General features: G+C 32.3%; 1 protein-coding gene across 1 annotated transcript; it reads left to right on the top strand.

Annotated features, from left to right (window-relative positions):
* The first annotated feature begins 548 nt into the window (after window positions 1-548).
* On the top strand, window positions 549-8,103 carry LOC134689891 (uncharacterized). The gene is made up of 10 exons (XM_063549859.1): window positions 549-1,203; window positions 1,949-2,095; window positions 2,368-2,537; window positions 3,311-3,399; window positions 3,897-4,005; window positions 4,266-4,383; window positions 4,581-4,704; window positions 4,938-5,200; window positions 5,529-5,662; window positions 8,014-8,103. The coding sequence occupies exons 1-10, from the start codon at window positions 549-551 to the stop codon at window positions 8,101-8,103; spliced, it is 1,899 nt and encodes a 632-aa protein (XP_063405929.1).
* Window positions 8,104-19,722: the final 11,619 nt, after the last annotated feature.

Here is a 19,722-nt window from a genome sequence, read left to right as displayed (position 1 = left end):
AAGTAGCGTAAACCAGTTTTTACGGTCTCCCTAATAACCGATTGTTCAAAATAAATTTTAAAAAAGCGCAAAAACGGTCAGTACCACGTGTTTTCAAAATTTCAAATTTCGGTAGTTATTGATTAATTTGTGTTGCATAAACTAAATAAAATATAATCATAACAGAAAATAAAAAAAAAATGTTCATTTTTGCATCGGAAGACATTAATTCGTAACTGTCCGCTTGACATCTTGTGTATTTAAACGATTGGTTATTAGGACGACCTCGGTGACTGGTCACTGGTTACCGTTAATTTTATGAAGAAGTGGTGCCAGTTTTGTTTCATATCGAAAGATAAAAGTACACACATAATTTTACATCGTTACATGGCTTCATTGTTGAGGTGGTCGGATAGTGCGAGACCTGGAAAGGCACCAAAAAGACTGTCTCGCACTTCCGACCAAGTTACAGAAGCAAAGAAAAATACGAGGACAAGCGCGTCAGAGAGTTCAAAACCCATTGGATGGACGGTCGTCCCTGGCTCAAGTATGATAATGAGAATTCCGTTATGTATTGTACATACTGTAAGGAGCAGGGAAAGGGATGGAAATTCTTATCTGGGTGTACGAATTTTAGGATTGACACCATCCAAAATCATGAAGTCAGTTCCCCTCACATCAGTGCAACATCTGTTGCCGAGAGGCCACTTCCTCAGAATTCACTGGCTGCAAAGGCCATTAACTCTATAAAACAAACTGAATATGACAGACTTAGCATTCTCTTTCGTAATGCCCATGCTGTTGCTAAACATCATCTTAGCTTTAAAACTTATAATGTTATATGTAAACTGGATCAAGCTAAAGGTCTTGGTGTTGGCAATAGCTACCTGAATGACAAAAAGGCCTGTGAATTTGTCAAAAATATAGCCAGTGTTTCCAGAAATGAGACCAGAGACCTTTTGAAAAAAACACCATTTCTGAGCCTCACCTGTGATGGGTCATCTGACTTCATGGGGGATGAATATGAGTCATTGTGGGTAAGAAGTGCCCAAAATGGAAAGATAATTGAAAAGTTTTTAGATTTGGGTACTGCTGAATCTGCAGGATCTCAGGACATATTTAATTACATGAAAGCTGTTTGCTTTGAAAATTCAGAGGACAATACCAACCAACTGTGGAGTAAACTTATTGGCTTTTGCTCAGACGGTGCATCAAACATGCAAGGTAAATTTATTTTTTAATTTATTTATTATGTAATATACAATGTGGATGGGGTTGGAATGGGCTTTGCTCATTGTTGAAGGCTGTACAGTGTCCTATAGTTGTTAATGACTGTCAGTGTCATTTTGGTCTTTTGTAGATAGTTGTCCTATTGGCTATCATACCGCATGTTCTTTTTTATATTTACAGTAGAAAAAATGGTATCCATGTTGTAGACTGTACTATGACTTATAATGGTTTACTTTTACAATTTGTGACTTGGATTGAGAGTTGTCTCATTGACACTCTGACTCATGCCACATTTTCTTATCCATATAGATAAAATAATGAGGTGTAGATACAGTTATTTATTTTCACATGTGCTTGGTGCGTAGCAAATGTGTATATGTTCTCTGTAGCTATATGTGTGACAGTGTATGTACGTACTAGTTTATAAACATGAAATTCTTCATTCATCATGTTCATATAATATAAAGAATACAAAATAATGGGTATAAAGGAAAGACAAATGACCTAAAAAATTAAAAGAATATTATACTGAAACATGTGTAATGAAAGAACCTCAATCTAGACCTTCATATTGATTTAAAGTAAACATGGACCGTGGTAAACATATAGAATTTGAAAAAATTCTAAACATGATAAAGGAATTAAAACATTTTTACAGTATATGATTAAAATTAATTTAATGTACAGTGTCAATGTAATGTTACAAAAATAGTTTGTTTTAAAGACATATTTTTTTCAGGTATAAGAAATGGTGTGGCTGCTTTGATGAAAAGAGAAAACCCAGAAATAGTTGTTACTCATTGCTTGGCTCACAGAGTTGAGTTAAGCTTTAAGGATGCTATTAAGTCATCTAAATTGTATGATAAAACCATAACTCTTCTTCTTGGTAAGTTATTATGTTTGGCAATAAAACAATTAATAATTATCATGATTAAAAAGTCCTAGTTCATTCAATTCAAATGCATTTAGCTTATTATATTTTACATGTATGCATATGCAATGTATGTCATGCATTGATGTATAGCAATTTAATGTCAAAAATTTATACATATACACCATGGCATACATTGTACCCTTATTTATTAATCATGTAAATTTATTTACATAAAGTCTTACAGAAGATGTCTTAAGTCAAATTTTCAAATAACTATTTTACAGGTCTTTACTACTTGTACCGCAGAGGTCCCAAACAGAAGAAAGCCTTAAAACGAGCTTTCAGTGCACTTAACATGACGAAAATACTTCCAACCCGTGTAGGAGGAACTCGTTGGATGCCACACATGCTTAGAGCAATAAATGTTATTATCAAAGGTTACAGGGGATTTATGGTGAGTTGAATAACACCTGTATCACTCAGAATACAATTCTACCTTCACATCTAAGTTTGTATTTAGCCTATTAAATACTTATTTAACCTTGAGAATTGAAAGGTCAGTTTATCCCATTCATACAATAGAAGTTGATAAATTTGGCTTCATGCCATTTACCTTGTCCAAAATTAAGGTCACTTTATTGTTATTGTGATATTGTTAAAGTACAAAAGAACCCTATATTCTGACCAATACTTGAAACTTTGTGCATCTTGATTTAATTCTTAAAAATCTGTTAATGTTGAGTTTTAGGGGTTATTTAAGGTTATTTTAAATTGCATATATTTTTTTACATGGTAGTTTTTTTTTTCAGATATTAAAAAAAAAAATATCTGCTTGACTGTTATAGAAATAGACTATGCTTGCAAGGTTATCTAAAACACTGTCTTGTCTTTAGTTTACACCAAATCTGACAAATTATTATATAGTTGCAAAATATTTTAAATGAGACCTGAATGTGCATTGAACAATGTTGAAGGTTAAAATAATCATATAAACTAGAATGAAGAAACATCTTGGTGACTTGGTCCCAAAAAAACATCATCAACCAGGATATAAAATTCCAAATATTAATTTATCATTGTTTATTATACTAATATCAGTTGAAATCTCAGGTCACTGTTTTTTTATGTTTACAATTTAGGTCATGTCCCATCAGAAAATCAATAAATATGACATTACAATGTACTCTTAGCACAAACACATAAGGTCACTGTGAAATATACAACTAGGGCAAGAAACTATCAGTTATATCAAACCAGTTTGACCAGATGTTTAGTTTAAAACCAGTTTTACTAGATGTGTCCTATATATTGACAATGTAAATGACATGAGGACCTGCATGGGTTTTTTAAATTTTTATGGCATTTTCCTTTTAAAATGTTTAATAACCTTAAAAATAACTCTCATTAACATTCTGTAAAATGTTCATGAAAATGATTTTACTATATAGTCTTTTTATTACAAGATTATTTATCAATTATGTACATTGACCATTATATTATCAGTATTGCATTACAGTTACTAAAGTTACCTTTTCAAGTTATTTTGCACATTTATTATTTTATACTTTTGCACCCCAGTATTCTCTATATTTTATTTTATTGTTCATTTTCTCTTTTCTCTATTTTTTTGTTGCTATTACATGTATTCTCTATTCTGTAAACCCCATTCTGACCCTCATAGGTAAACTTCTATTGTATGAATGGGATAAACTGACCTTTCAATTCTCAAGGCTAAATAAGTATTTCATAGGCTAAATACAAACTTACCTGTCAAGGTAGAAATGTAATCTGAGTGATATCAGTGTTTTTCAAGTGACCATAAAGCTCACCTAGAAAGTGCTTCACATGAAAATCCAAAAGCTGAAGGACTTGCCAAAATTCGAACTGATGTAGCGGTTGTCACATTCATGTTAAATTTAAAGGTATACATGTAGAATACTAAATCATTATTAAAAACATACATTTAGAAGTCAAAATATTTTTAAGATTGCTTTATTGATTTTTGGTTTTCTTTATCTTGACATGTCTGTTTTGATTTTTGACAATTGTTACTACTCTTATATGTACAATGTAATTACTGCTTTACAAATAATGAATGTGAATATGAACTGCATATTTAAATTTCCATGTATATGACAAACTTATATATGTATTGAATTTTAATTAATTGCATTTCATTTAGGAAATCATATCACCTTTAAACAGACTATCCTTGATTCTGCAGAAACAGAACCTAACATTGTATAATGGACATGCACAGATCAAAGCAACTACAGAAGTTCTAAAAATATGCAAACCAAGTAAGTTATCTTGTAATTGCATATATGTCATAGCATAACTGTCTCTGATTGTACAGGTTATAATATTAAAGTAATTAAATAAATACCTGTAATCATCAATATCTCAGTCTATAAGCAAATTGTGTTTTATGGTGCAAGCAAAAATATGTTTCTCATTTTTTAACATGTTTAATGAATAAGTTTTTTTGTCATTTAAGAGTATGGGGACCATGAGATTCATCTTGTAAAGAAAAATCTCAAGTCCACCTTAATAAGGTCAGGCATGGATATAGAGGAAGTTAACACAGAGTGGGCCATTTTGAAATCTTTAATATATCAAAGGTAATTAATGTTTCTGCTCATTGTTTGGGTTGTTGTCTTTTTGGCACAATGTTTCCATTCTCTATTCTATAAAAACCTAATTTTAGCTTAATGTTACCTATAGGGTAAACAACTCCTAACTCTGTATTCATTTACTCCAATTTTTTGCCTTGAACATCTTAATATTTTTAAAAATAAAATATCCATATATGTCTGATATTGAATATTTACAATTTTGTGTATTAATTTTTTAGGTACAGTAACAGACTTATAGATGGTGCCTTGACATGGGGATCTGTGTTTGAAACATTCAGGGATGGCCTTGACAATATAAAGCTTGTTATAGATGCTCTGCTCAGTCTACCACCAACAAGTGTCAATAAAGAAACTACATTCAGCAGAATCAAACTCAGCAAAGGCAAGAGGCGGGGTCATTTGAAGACGGACACATTGAAGGACTTGATCCAAGTCGAAATTGAGACTGATAATGTTGAGCAGTTTGACCCAAAGCTGGATGGTAATTGTTCATTCAAAATTATTTTTTTGTCTGCATGACAGAAAAAATTGGGTAATATTAGCTCAAAGTTGAATTTATTCCTGTTTACTTATTTTCAATACTTACTGTCCTCAGTTCACTGTATCATTGTATGCCTTTTAAAACACATACTTAATGTCTTATGTATTTTCTCCCATGCTGTTAAGCTCTTTCAAGACAAAGTTTTAATAAGTTTAAGCTCCACTTTGATTACATATTAGTCTGAATAATTGTAAACTTAATTAAAATTTCTGACAAACACTGTTTATTTTTTTTAAATAATTTGTACTGTTTCAGATTACCCCTTCAGACAGAAGAAGGAGAGTTGGCTATTCCAGACCATCACGATTAACTGAGACACTCCAAACAAACACAGTCGACCAAGAAACTGTTGTGGTTGGTCATGATGAGATTGATACACCAGCTGCTGGTCAAGACATCCAGGTATTTATTGTATTTAAAATACATCACATAGTTCATAAAAGCATTCAAATATTTGTAATTTAAAAAAAAAACATAAATACTTTTAAGAATGAGAACCAGCAAAGATATAAATTTCTGCAATATCTTAATTCTAATACACAACACAGCATAAATTATTTTTCTTTGTCGAGAACTAATTACTATATATCATGCAAATTATTATAGTCCAAAGTTGTTGTAATTATTATACTCCCGCTTTAAATTATACCCCCGCTTTAAAAAAGGACCCCCGCTTTAAAAAAGGGGGGGGTATACTGTTTTACCGCTGTCTGTCCGTCCGTCAGTCCATCCATCAGTCCGTCCGTCCGTCCCACGAAACTTTCGTCACATTTTTCTCAGGAACTACAATACAAGGATTTCTGAAATTTGGTTTCAGGGTTTATCTAAGTCAGCTATACCGTGTGATGCATTTTCAGATTGATCACTTGACAACTTCCTGTTTACCGAACACTTGTATGATTTTACACATGATAGCCAAGTTGAAAATTTTCGTCACATTTTTCTCAGGAACTACAATACAAGGAATTCTGAAATTTGGCTTCAGGGTTTATCTAAGTCAGCTTTACCGTGTGATGCGTTTTCAGATTGATCACTTGACAACTTCCTGTTTACCAAACACTTGTATGATTTTACACATGATAGCCAAGTTGAAAATTTTCATCACATTTTTCTCAGGAACTACAATACAAGGATTTCTGTAATTTGGCTTCAGGGTTTATCTAAGTCAGCTATACTGTGTGATGCGTTTTCAGCTTGATCACTTGACAACTTCCTGTTTACCGAACACTTGTATGATTTTACACATGATAGCCAAGTTGAAAATTTTCGTCACATTTTTCTCAGGAACTACAATACAAAGATTTCTGTAATTTGGCTTCAGGGTTTATCTAAGTCAGCTATACTGTGTGATGCGTTTTCAGATTGATCACTTGACAACTTCCTGTTAACCGAACACTTGTACGATTTTACACATGATAGCCAAGTTGAAAATTTTCGTCACATTTTTCTCAGGAAATACAATACAAGGATTTCTGAAATTTGGTTTCAGGATTAATATAAGTCAGCTATACCGTGTGATGCGTTTTCAGATTCATCACTCGACAACTTCCTGTTTACCGAACACTTGCATATTTTTACACTATTAATATTATCCACTTGCGGCGGGGTATCATCAGTGAGCAGTAGCTCGCAGTTTACTTGTATTCAACCATGATGTACATCCACATCAAATTGAAATGATTAATATTACAAGGTTTTAATATATATTTTTTTCTGATGATTGTTATCAACCAAGAAGAAGATTGCAGTACAGATGAGGATGAGGACAGTGGTGAAAAAAGTGAAGATGAAAATGAACTTGCTGAACAGGAGTTGTTCAGCAAATTGAAAAAAATCATGAAAAATTATGAAGAATAAATATATAATCAATTGATATAAGCTTTCTTCTATTTTTGGTCTGCATCAGAAAGGGTGATCTCTTTAACTTTCCAAAGTCAAATTTGAATAAACAATATGTGATGGCAAGGGGTTTATATCTACATGTATACATTTAATTTACATTTACATGTTTGTCTTCAATTCAAAGAATGGAGTCAGTTTTGTCAACAGTTTTGAGAAGGTTTTTATTGAAGGAAAGTAGAATTTTTCATATAATATGGAGAAAAAACTCTACATTTTTGACAAGATTTATACACAAAAATGTAACCTCAGAATGCAGGATTTTACATCTAATATTCCAAAATTTTCTTGGGGGGGGGGGGGCATGCCCCCAAACCTCCCTAGCTGGTTCGGATCACTTCGTGATCCTCACCGGGGACACAGATTTTATCCGGTCCAGTACATATAAATTCAGGCTAGTATTTTTTTTTTTTACTACCCCATAGGGCTAGTATTCAAATAGTTTTTGGCACAGACTGTAAACAAACAACAACCACTGTATGTCTGTACTCTAACTATTTATTCAGAAAAGAAGATGTGGTATGATTGCCAATGAGATAACTCGCCACAAGAGACCAAATTGACACAGAAATTAACAACTATAGTTAACTTTAGATTGCCTTAACCAAATGTTAGTAAACTGTTATACAATGCTTATTACCACTAAACACAATCAAGTTTGAATATTTGGGGGCGTCACTTTAGTCGTTCTAAAGTTATGCCCCTTTACAAATGGTAAAATTGCTATTTTTTTTAGTTTTCTTCCTATTTCTGTAGTTTGCCTTAATCTAATGTGATAAAACTTTTATACAATACTTTTCAGTTATTTTGTGTATATTTAAATTGCAGAGTAATGAATATCTTATATTTCATAGGGATCAATATACAGGGATATTGCTACTCTGAGGCCCATGCAGGAAAGTCATATTGTGATTCAAAGATGGCAAATAAGCGCAAAAAGATAAAAAGTTGGGTTGCAAGTTGAAAAAAAAACATTGTAACAGCAGCTGATATGAAAACTGTCCTTGACTCTAGAACAGGTAAATTAACAAAATGTACATTGTTCAATCAGAAAACATAATTACAACACAAACTCACCGTGATCTAAATGTGACCTGTTAAAATAAGCAAATCTGGTTCTATACACAATTTCAGAGACAGTCTGATTCTCTTTAGTAAATTTCATTTCACAAATAAATCTGACATGATAATGACAAAATGTTAGACGAGTCACAGACTCAGGCTCACATACACATCAGGGGCGGATCCAGCCATTTTAAAAAGGGGGGTTTCAACTATATGTCCCCATTAAAATGCATTGATCGGCCAAAAAAAAAGGGGGGGGTTGCAACCCCAAGACCCCCCCCCCCCCCCTGGATCCGCCAATGCACATGTTACATAACCCATATTTAACAGAAAAAATTAAAGCATTGGATAAAATGATCCATGGCATGTTGTTTGAAGCCCCATGTGTGATATTATATTAAGATAATTTTTCTGGTCTGTGTATCCATCTGCTTGACTGTTTGTCTGTCTGTTCCTTATTATACCTACCCCCACAACAGAATTTTATGATACTTGGTAGATAATAAGGACAAACTATGTAGATGTGCATATCAACAGGAAATTACGATTCAATTTTTTTCTAGGAGTTACTCCCCTTTGAACTTATTTGCTTTAACCCTTTCATGCCGAATGTATCCTTTTGGCACACCGGTGTAGATGCCGAATGTATCCTTTTGGCACACCGTGTAGATGCCGAATATTTCTATTTTTAGACGGTCCCAGTGCAAACAGTAAAAATAATGTTTAAACATGTTTCTTGGCCCCGTTGCTTCATGGATGTTATGATAAACATCAAATGCATTCGATATTTTAGTATCGGGCGTAAAAACACTGTTGAAATATGTTTTTTTAAAGATTGTTGAGGGAAAAAAAAACTCGTGAAAAACAAAATGGCGGAATCATGGTCAAGAGTTTCATTTCGAGTTGAAACATTTAGAAAACTTGACCTGCGGTCATGAAAGTGGCTTAACTTGAACAAAAGTAGTTATTGTACGTATATTTTGGAGTTGTGAGAAGGATATTTGTAAAACAATCTGAAATCGAGACTTTGATTGTCGCCATCAGGTGCACGACTGTAAATTATTATTTCTCGTTGCCGTTTGACAGTCAACCTTTCATTACCGATTGAGTCAGAGTCATGAGTCTGTAGTGCTACGGGTTTTCTTTCTTTTTATTGAAAGGCTGTACTGCAGTATGTACTACGGTCGACAAAACGAAAGTCCAATTTCATTTAAAATAGAACCGGATATTGACAAAATTGACAGCTGAGTCTATAAATAGTGTGGTTCATAAAACACGTGTTGTTACATCTCAAAGCTTTATTATTTTACATAAAAGTGGTTTCGAAAGATGAGACAATATTCTGCAATCTTATTCGTATTTTAATCGAATGTAAATTTATTTTCCATGATGTATCTCGTCTTGTGACAGAGGTTTTTAAAAGTCTTGTTCAGCTTACAAAAATTTTAGATTTTGTTTTGTTTTGAAAAACAAATTATGTTGACCAGAGACATGTATACTATATATGTCTCTTTGTTGACAGAGAAAAAAAATACTGAAAAATGCCAAGATGATTATTTTATTTTAACAAATCGTTTTCTTTCTCATTTAAAAAAATATTGTAAAAGAAGGGAAGTGGAAATAGAAAAATTGTTTTGGAAGGGAAGGGAAAATTATTTTTTTAGAATTGGGAAGGGGGAAAAAAAATTTGCTGAAGGGTAGTGATTTTTCCCCAAAGTGAAATAACATAATGTGTTGTCTGCTGCTTCTGATTAATCTTGAGATTGCATCATTTATTATTGTAAAATAATACTGTTCCTGTATGTTTCTGAAAACAATAGGGGTTCAATTTTTTGTTCTGGAAATTATGAGGAAGAACTCCCCCCTCATGTTGCACACACAAAAGATGAATGACCAGTGTAGCAGTGCCTAAAGTTTATTACAATTTGTAATGCCAATATAAGCAACCATTTTTAACACTAGGAAACATCTTTTTCGTGTTCAAAAAGTGACTTTAAATGGTATATAAATTGCTTCTTCTCTCACATGCCAAGTCATATACATGTAGTAGTAAAAAGTAAGAGAAAAAAGTAATCAAATTTGAAATGGGATAATGTACCACATCAGGGTCTTGTAGCTGTCACCTTGTAAGTCAGCTTCTTTAAAAATTTACACTGTTAATGGGACTAGCACACATGATAAGCAGGGTATCTTCATACCACATTAATATATAGGCTTATATTGTAAGTAACACTTGCTGCTGGATGCAATAGATTAATTAATAGACTGGTTTAATACAATGGTTATATTCTAATAACAACCTCACTCAAGTAATTTTTATTCACTTTTTGACAAATCATTCCATTAAATAACCCAACAATATTAACAGAAATAAAAAAAAAAACAGTTTCCATTGTCCTCACTCAATTTCAAAATCAAAATTTATGATATGAATCCTCCTTTTCAATGAGTACACAGCAATATAAACTAAAACACATTTCATAGCTTCCAAATGTTATTACAAACTATATCCGCTCCCTGATGTAGCTTTCCATCAATGAATTTTAAAACTGAATTTTGCAGTAAAACATGTACATGATTTATTAATTTAATCTCTTTTGGCAATTGTTTTCAACGACTTGCATCTGTGTGTACATACCATGAGTTTAAATAAAACAGTACCCAGTAGTTGTCTGCATATTTTCTATCCTTTTCCTCTACTGCATGTGATTAATAAATTTAACTATGATGAAAATAAATTTATAAAATATTAGTTATCAGCTTTTGGTATTTATTTGTGCTGCTTTAACAAACATCAGTTGATGTATTTGTCAATTTCATGTTATCTTATACATCCTTAATTTTGACTACTTAGTTTCAACAATTTTCAAAAAAATAAATAATTCAGTAGGCTCTTTATCTTGAGATCTATACAGCTGAATATTTGCTTATTTCTTGTACATTTATTTATGCTTAAATATTTTTTATATATTATAAAACCACCATGACCCAAATCAATTTTTTTGGAAATTTCATGGATTTAGAACTTTGAAAAAAATCACTTAATGGGATTATTTACTAACTTTTATTTATTGGAAAGCTTTATCTCATTCACATGTGGAAGAATTAAGGCATTACTGGGATTAAGTCATAAAGTAAAGAAGTCCCATCGATTATTATTGCAGTTAAACAATATTTTTAACTAGTTCAGTAATCGCACATCAACGCTGGGGGTATTATACAACTCGTCTGGAAGAGTTATTGTCCGTTATGGAACCTGAGTTATCTTTCTTCTTTCGAAACCGTAAACAAATGGCGGCCAAAAATCTACGTGAACGACAGTCTCGATTTACAAGTATTTTTGCCAAGAAAACGAAAACGGAAACAGGTTTTGAAAGAAAATAATTCAGTAGCTCATAGAATTAGAATTTCGAATCACACGTGTGCTTAAGAAATGTTGCCGAATGGAAGTGAAAGTGATATACGGTCATGACGGTAGGCAATGACAAAAATTATCTTCCGACTCAATCAATCTACGTTTTCAACACACGTTTTTAAGGTAAACTAATTTTCACTCTATGAAAAGGTTACGGACGATCAACCTATGATATTCATCTACATTTTATCAAAATTTGACCGCATAACTCGCTACGGTTGCCGAGTTTTCAATGACCCAAACTACCAGGTCGTTTTTGCTGAAGCACATGTCAAATTAATCCCGTCAGGAAAATGGCTTGTGCAAATATATTTCGGCCAGGAAATCCCGCGAAAAAAATAAATTCAGTAGCGAAAGTGTTAATGTACTTCTGCAAAAGTGTCATTGCAACTCCTCTGTTACTACACAACAGAACTTCATGAAACTTTGTAGATAATAAGGACATACTATGCAGATGTGCATATCAACAGGAAATTATGATTCAATATTTTTTCTTGCACAATTTTTTTTTACTTACACTTACTATATTTCTTTAATGATAATTTGGGGATGTGGGGTATGTCCAGGATTTTGGCCAACCAACCAAGATGGCCGCCATGGCTAAAAATAGATGATAGGGGTAAAATGCAGTTTTTGGCTTGTAACTCAAAAACCAAAGCATTTAGAGCAAATCTGACATGGGGGTAAAATTGTTTATTAGGTCATGATTTATCTGCCCTGAAATTTTCAGATGAATCAGACAACCTGTTTTGAATTGGTAATTTTAAGGAAATTTTGCTGTTTTTTGGTTATTATCTTGAATATTATTATAGATAGAGATATTAATAACTGTAAACAGCAATCATGTTCGGCAAAGTAAGATTTACAAATAAGTCAACATGACTGTAATGGTCAATTGACCCCCTAAGGAGTTATTGTCCTTTATAGTCAATTTTTAACAATTTTCATAAAATTTGTAAATTTTTACTAACATTTTCCACTGAAACTACTGGTACAAGTTCATTATAGATAGAGATAATTGTAAGCAGCAAGAATTTTCGGTAAAGTTAGATGTACAAACACATCACCATCACCAAAACACAATTTTGTCATGAAACCATCTGCTTCCTTCACATAGACCAAGGTGAGCGACACTGGCTTTTTAGAGCCTCTAGTTTGAATAATGTTATAGATAGAGATAAACTGTAAACAGCAATAACGTTCAGCAAAGTGAGTTCTACAAATCAGTGAACAGGATCAAAATTGACAATTGACTTCATAAGGAGTTATTGCACTTTAAAGTCAAATTTTACAATTTTTCGTAAATTTTTGCAATCTTTTTCAAAAATCTTTCCTGAAACAACTGAGACAAATTTAAATGTACTTGGACCCAAATAAACATTATGGTATTTATTTTTTTTTTAAAATGTAAAATGTGGCAGACATGGCTAAAAATAGAACATAGGTAAAAAATGCAGTTTTTGACTTTTCCATACATGTATCTCTGAAACTAGAGCAAAAGTATAAAGGTTGCATTATTCCATGCATCAATTGTAAATAAAAATATCATGTGAGCAACACAGGCTCCTTGGAGCCTCTAGTTTAAAATGTTTTTCTTTTCTTCAAAATATCATGTTGATCTATGCTGTAATGTACACACATTTTGTTGAAGTTGAAAACATGACCTTTGAAACGGTTTATAATTCCCCTCATTATTATTTCTGTTTACAGGTGTTGCTGGATGTCAAGTCTCTAAATGTGCTAACAACACCTCATAACACAAACTGATTACACACAAGTTAGAAGGAATAAATGATTTTAATGAGTTGTGAGTTGAAAAAGATGGTATACTACTGAGGAAAGCCTACAACATCGGCAAGGTAAAATTTATTCCTAATAAATCCATAGACCAAATGGATTTTGGTAAACGACAGGAAAATAAAACAGAATAATGTGTGATAATATCAGGATTTGATTTACCTGTTAATGTAACTGGAAAAATCAAAATGCCTAAAACAGTTGGTGCAGTTAATCTCCATGAAGGACCAGAAATAAAAAACAGAAAATGGTGAAGACTCATCCAGTTAACCTCTCGTCACTCAGAAAGTTCTGATTATATGCTGTTCTTTTGCTCAAAAGTTGGCTGTGTCATTAGATTTGCTACCTTAAATTGACTTGAAAACCATCTATTGAGGCCTAAATTAAAATATTGTTTGTTTGCCCTTTTCCGACCCTAAGTTTTGAAACAGGGTAGGTAGGTCAATGTAGGTAGGTAAAATATTTTAATAACCACTTGTTTGTATTTTACCAATAACCATGATAACCATGAGAAATTGTTCAGCATTTATTACTGTTTATGTCTGATCAGTCCATAGGTGGATTTTTGAAAGGTCAAATTTCTGATCATATGGGCTATCCAATTTACCAGCCAGTGATCATGGTGATAGTCCAAATTTCCTCCTCATCAAGTCCTAATACAGGACCTACCTGTTGTCTATTTATTTGTTCTTGTCTTGAAAGTGCATGAATTAGTTGCCACTGAACATTAAACAACCAACAATCAATTAAACTTAAGGTTAACAGGGGTAATGCCATCTGTGGTGTTAAAATACATGTAACTACGCTAAAGTCTATTTTTCTTTGCAATATAATGTTTTTTCAAATGCTAAAATTTTATCTTTGTATACATGTTTGCTAAAATTTTATCAATTTTCTGCAAAGCTAAAATTGTATCTAAGTTGTGGATGCTAAAATTTTAGCTTTTGGTCTGAAAAAGAACCAGCTAAAATTTTAGCTCTCCTTTACATTACTTACTGATTTAAGCTAAAATTTTATTTTTTGCTTCAGGACTGATGAAGATTGCACAGCAGAATAAAAATGATTGCTCATTTGGGATTATCTCTTGTCCTTGATATATAGTTAAACAAGTGCAGAGATATTTTTGCCTGAGCTTTTGTTCTTTTTCATCAATGTTCAGAAAGAAGAAATATAGAAGAATAAAGAAAAAATTGGTAAGTTTTTGAATATTGATAAAGTTATAAAATTTTGAGGTAAAATTTTAGTTTTTTGCAATTTTCTTTAAAAAATCTACTCTTGAGAAAATGAGACAGTCTCAAAATATAAAATCCTCCCTTACATTTAAAATCTGGCATACGTCGTTTGCGCTTGCGCGTGCAATTTTATAGCATCAAATGCGAATTGATGCGATGAAACTAGTGACGTTATCCAATCAAAATGAATGTTACAAACGATGTTGCATTATAATACTAGTAGGTAACTGATGCTCAATCTCGTAAATCGACTTATAAGACGACACAAAGCATTATAACAAAACAAAAAACTATCAGCATAATAAACTCCAAAAGTACCGTGACCTAGTGTATCACGAGGTAAGATTCTCCGTTATACATGCATCAGAAGCTATGTTACAAAGTAGTACAAAAATACCGAATTTCAAGGTAAAATATAAAAGGGAAAGTCCGTAAAAATTAATATAATCAAACGTGTATGAAATCATAATCTTTCAATCAGTTTAATTGAAGTCTGGAGGTGGCATGTCAGTTTACTGCTAGTAGTCTGTTGTTATTTATGTATTATTGTCATTGTTTATTTTCTTTTGTTACATCTTCTGACATCAGATTCAGACTTTTCTGAACTGAATTTTAAATGTGCGTATAGTTATGCGTTTACTTTTCTACATTGGCTAGAGATATAAGGGGAGGGTTGAGATCTCATAAACTTGTTTAACCCCGCCGCATTTTTGCGCCTGTCTAAAGTCAGGAGCATCTGGCCTTTGTTAGTCTTTTATTATTTTAATTTTAGTTTCTTGTGTACAATTTGGAAATTAGTATGGCGTTCATTATCACTGAACTAGTATTTGTTTAGGGGCCAGCTGAAGGACGCCTTCGGGTGCGGGAATTTTTCGCTACATTGAAGACCTTTTGGTGACCTTCTGCTGTTGTTTTTTTCTATGGTCGGGTTGTTGTCTCTTTGACACATTCCCCATTTCCATACTCAATTTTATGAATTAACGAAACTGACATTTTCCGAAAAAATAATATGGCTTAAACCACTCTTCAGTTAACTATAGGTCAGACGACTATACTAGTATCATAAGATTATATACCACGGACACCTTTTGAGCTGAACCACCAACACAGCATGCCGATTAACAATGTGGTTATGGTGAGTGTTATCTTTTAAAGTGCCAATGTTAAACGTTCTCCTGCATACTTCGGATCGATTTTGTGCAAGGACCAAATATCTGTTGACGTAGTCCGTATAGTATGAATAGTAGGGAGATTATCGTTACAGTATAAACTGAGATATTGCTAAACGTCAAAACAGATATTATGATATTGCTGAAAAATGGTAAGCTGACTATTCAAAAGTTGAAATAATTTTAGTTTTCATAATTGCTACTTTGAAGTTGTCCATTCGTGTCTATATCGAGGACAAATCATGTTATTATGCAGACATCTGCATTTGATATTAAGTAGAATATGAAAGAGAAGTTGTTAGCATTTTTATTAATGTGGGCCATAGAGTTACAGAATCATTTTAGTTATAAGTGAATTAAATAACATTGAGGAGGTTGTGTATAAATTCAGCTATAAACATGATAAATGAGTACACAACCTTGTTGTCCAGTTTAAGTGCACATAATGGAGTACCAACTGTCTACTGAAATAGATTTTCCCAAACTCAGAAATATGTTATCGATAAAAATTTCAGCATTTTAGTAATTAATGTTTGGTGCATTTTTTGTGGGAATAAGTATCCTTTTTTCAAAAGTAAAACATGTGACCAAAAAACAAGGAATTTATATCTTCATTTTTTACTTTTTGTAGAACAACTTCTATTTAATAGAAGATGAAGTCGATCATTCTATTGAGCATTAAGAATAATCGATACTGTAAAGAGTAGAAAAATCACAGGTTCTCAATGTTTTTTATTTGTTTTTGGCTTTCTAACTATTTTGATCTAAGCGTCACTGATGAGTCTTATGTAAATGAAACGCGCGTCTGGCGTGGTACCTTTTATAACTTTTTACATAACTGCAAACTAAAATTGTGATTAAAGATATTTGAGTCGATCTTTTCATTTCAAAACCAACATATGAATGACACCGGTTTGTGTTTGAATATACATCATCACACTATTTATATAGCCTATGTTTCACTGTAGACAGAATGGCAGTAAGAACCTGTAGAAAAATGTTAAGTTAATCACCTAGACAACTAGAGTATATATCAATCCCATAGGGATGTTTGTGAAGGTACGTTATCCAGTATATTTTTCAACGTCCTTTTTTAGGTTATTTCTTAAAGAAGAGAAGGTAGATTTGCGAGTATTAACAATGTCCTCTTGGTGCTTGCAGAAAAAATAAATCTAACGAGGGTGTTATACTTCTTAGTATTGTTAATTTTTATGGAAAAGACAATAAAGAAATATCACCTATTTGTTGTTCACAATTCTAATATATATATAAAAAAATACTTACAGGTACATTTTTGTCCATTTGAACTTTATACTTCATAAAAAAACCTGGTTTTCCAGTTGTGTCTAGTACAAGAAATATAGCATTAGCACCCCATATTACACAATTAGTAAATAAAATTGATCCTGTAAATAATTAAAAAAAAAAGAATTAGTACCATTTGTCATCCAGCTCTTGTCTTGTTACTTTTGTACACTAGCCCCTCCCTGTTGTACTTAAGATTTGCAGCAATAAGGAGAACGCAGTATTTTTACAGATATGTCATTGTAGAAATAACCACCTGTTACCATGTAAAACTTCGGAAACCCATTTAGGACTAATAGAAATATAATATAAGTTCGATAACACGAATTAAAGAATTTGTTATCACCGATTAAATTCGTGATGATTGTGAATTCGTTACCTCCGTGTTTTGTAAACCGTGATTTAGGAGTTTCACACTTACAAATCGTTATCGTGATTTATGAATTTTATTATTTCGATTGAAATCCGTTATGTTGAATTTCCAAAAAGTATCGAAATATAAAGAAGGGGTGGATATACATAGGTTAGCAATCAAACTCTCAATAATGATGATTCATGCCTTGCATTGTGAAGACAAGCATTAAGGCTCATGCATATTTTATTCGCACAAAGCTGTTTAAGTAAGAGGTTTGCTGGTAATGCGTTAGTATACAACTCGCATCGATATTCTGATTTACCAGATTGATATATAATCAACGGCTTGTTGTAAAAAAAACCAAAGAGAATTTATTGGTTAGTATCCCTTGTGTTTATTGTCAGATAAAAGCAGCATGCACGCTCCCTTTCATTTCTGTATTTAATAGCAAACTAAATGTGGTACCAATTCCATGGAAGTTGTGGGTTGTCTTCCATTTCTAAATCATATATTGAGCAGAAGTGGTGGCCTTCGACAGTGTTCTGCTCTTTGGTCAGGTTGTTGTTTCTTTTACACAAGCCAATTTCCATTCTCAATTTTAACACTCTTTACCCAGAAATCACTTTCTGAATGACTCTGACTTGGATTTACTTAGACATTACCTATAACTCCAACTGCAAAATCATTCCTCCCAAACAATTTATACACACTATCCCATATATTCTGCCAGAAATTTCCTGATGCTGCATACAGTTGATGCAGGAACCTTAATATATATATATATATAGGTGACATATAATAATTTAAACAGTACAGACGTGCACTTTCCTCCTCATTATAAATGCAATAAAAATATATCTGTGTAAATATCCATGTTTTATTCTCTATTTCACAATCTGTTTTTTATTATTATTATAATAATAATTAGAAGTAGTATTTTACTATAAATTTTAGTATTAATATTTTAATTATTATCATCAGTTTCAGAGTAGCAACAACAACAAACGCATGTCAAAATACAAGTAATAATAATAATGATAATAAAGATTATAGTAAAAATACTACTAATAAGTATTATTATAATAAGAATCAAAAACATATTGTAAGCAAAAAGGAACATATTTTGAAAGAAAAATATTCACTTTCAGTTAAACATGTCAATTATAGTGTCAGATAACAGCTTAATTTACACTGATTCCAAATCAAGAATGTGTTCTATACTCAAAGTAAAGAAGATTAGACGGAACTAGTACTTTCGGTCTACAGAATTTCACTTTCTGATTTCATATGAATTTACATTGTAACCTCACACTAATTCAAAAATATAACGACATAACTTTAACGTGAAAAAATGCACAAATTACCACTATTGCTTTGCCTTTCAATATCATATACAATGTATCGGCAACCCAATGGTACGGCCTCCTAAATATATATCATGTACTCATAGGAAAGAGTAAAATAATAAAAATACTGAACTCCAAGGAAAATTCAAAACGGAAATTCCCGAATCAAATGGCAAAATCAAATGATAAAAAAGTGTCACAAATAGAGGCACAACAACAACACGACCCCCACCGTTCTGGGAAACGACTGCAACGGTCGGCATCTAGAACGTCAAACTTTGACCATGACCAGAATCGCAAGGGCATAAATTAAGGACCACAAATTATAAGGCCATATGCCTTTCCTTAATACGGTTGATAATTTATATAACTTACACCAAATTTCAGATATAACAAGGGAGAAAATCCAATCAAATGTCAACATACCTATTTAACAAATATTTGTGTATGTTAGGACATGGTGGATCTTACAGTTGAGTTAAATTATGTTGTTGATATCGTAAACAGTTCTTCAGAAGATGCAATACCAAACATAAATTAAATTTCAGAAAATGACCTTGATCTTTGACCTAGCGTGAACTTATTACTTATATCAAATACATAAAAGTTATATCTCTTATTTTGAGTCCTCGGATTTCTGCGATCTTTGGAATTTTTGAAATACTAAGACTTTTCTACCTCAAGAATAGATAAACTTAGCTGTATTTGGCAAAACTTTTAGGAATTTTGGTCCTCAAGGCTATTCCACTTCGTACTTTATTTGACTTTTTTGACTGTTTTTGGATTCGTGCGTCACTCATGAAACGCAAGTCTGGCGTAAATACAAAATTGGCAGTTGCTATTTGTCCGGCTAGCCGGACGAATAGTACCAGGACTATT

This window comes from Mytilus trossulus, chromosome 11 (genome assembly GCF_036588685.1).
Source record: "Mytilus trossulus isolate FHL-02 chromosome 11, PNRI_Mtr1.1.1.hap1, whole genome shotgun sequence".
NCBI classification, from domain to species: Eukaryota; Metazoa; Mollusca; class Bivalvia; order Mytilida; family Mytilidae; genus Mytilus; species Mytilus trossulus.
This window is presented reverse-complemented; position numbering and strand designations above follow the sequence as displayed.

Coding starts and splice junctions, on each gene's coding strand:
- LOC134689891 (XM_063549859.1), top strand. CDS start 549: ATGTATTGTACATACTGTAAGGAGCAGGGAAAGGGATGGAAATTCTTA. Junction 4,384..4,580: donor TCTAAAAATATGCAAACCAA/GTAAGTTATCTT, acceptor TTGTCATTTAAG/AGTATGGGGACCATGAGATT. Junction 5,663..8,013: donor CTGCTGGTCAAGACATCCAG/GTATTTATTGTA, acceptor TATATTTCATAG/GGATCAATATACAGGGATAT.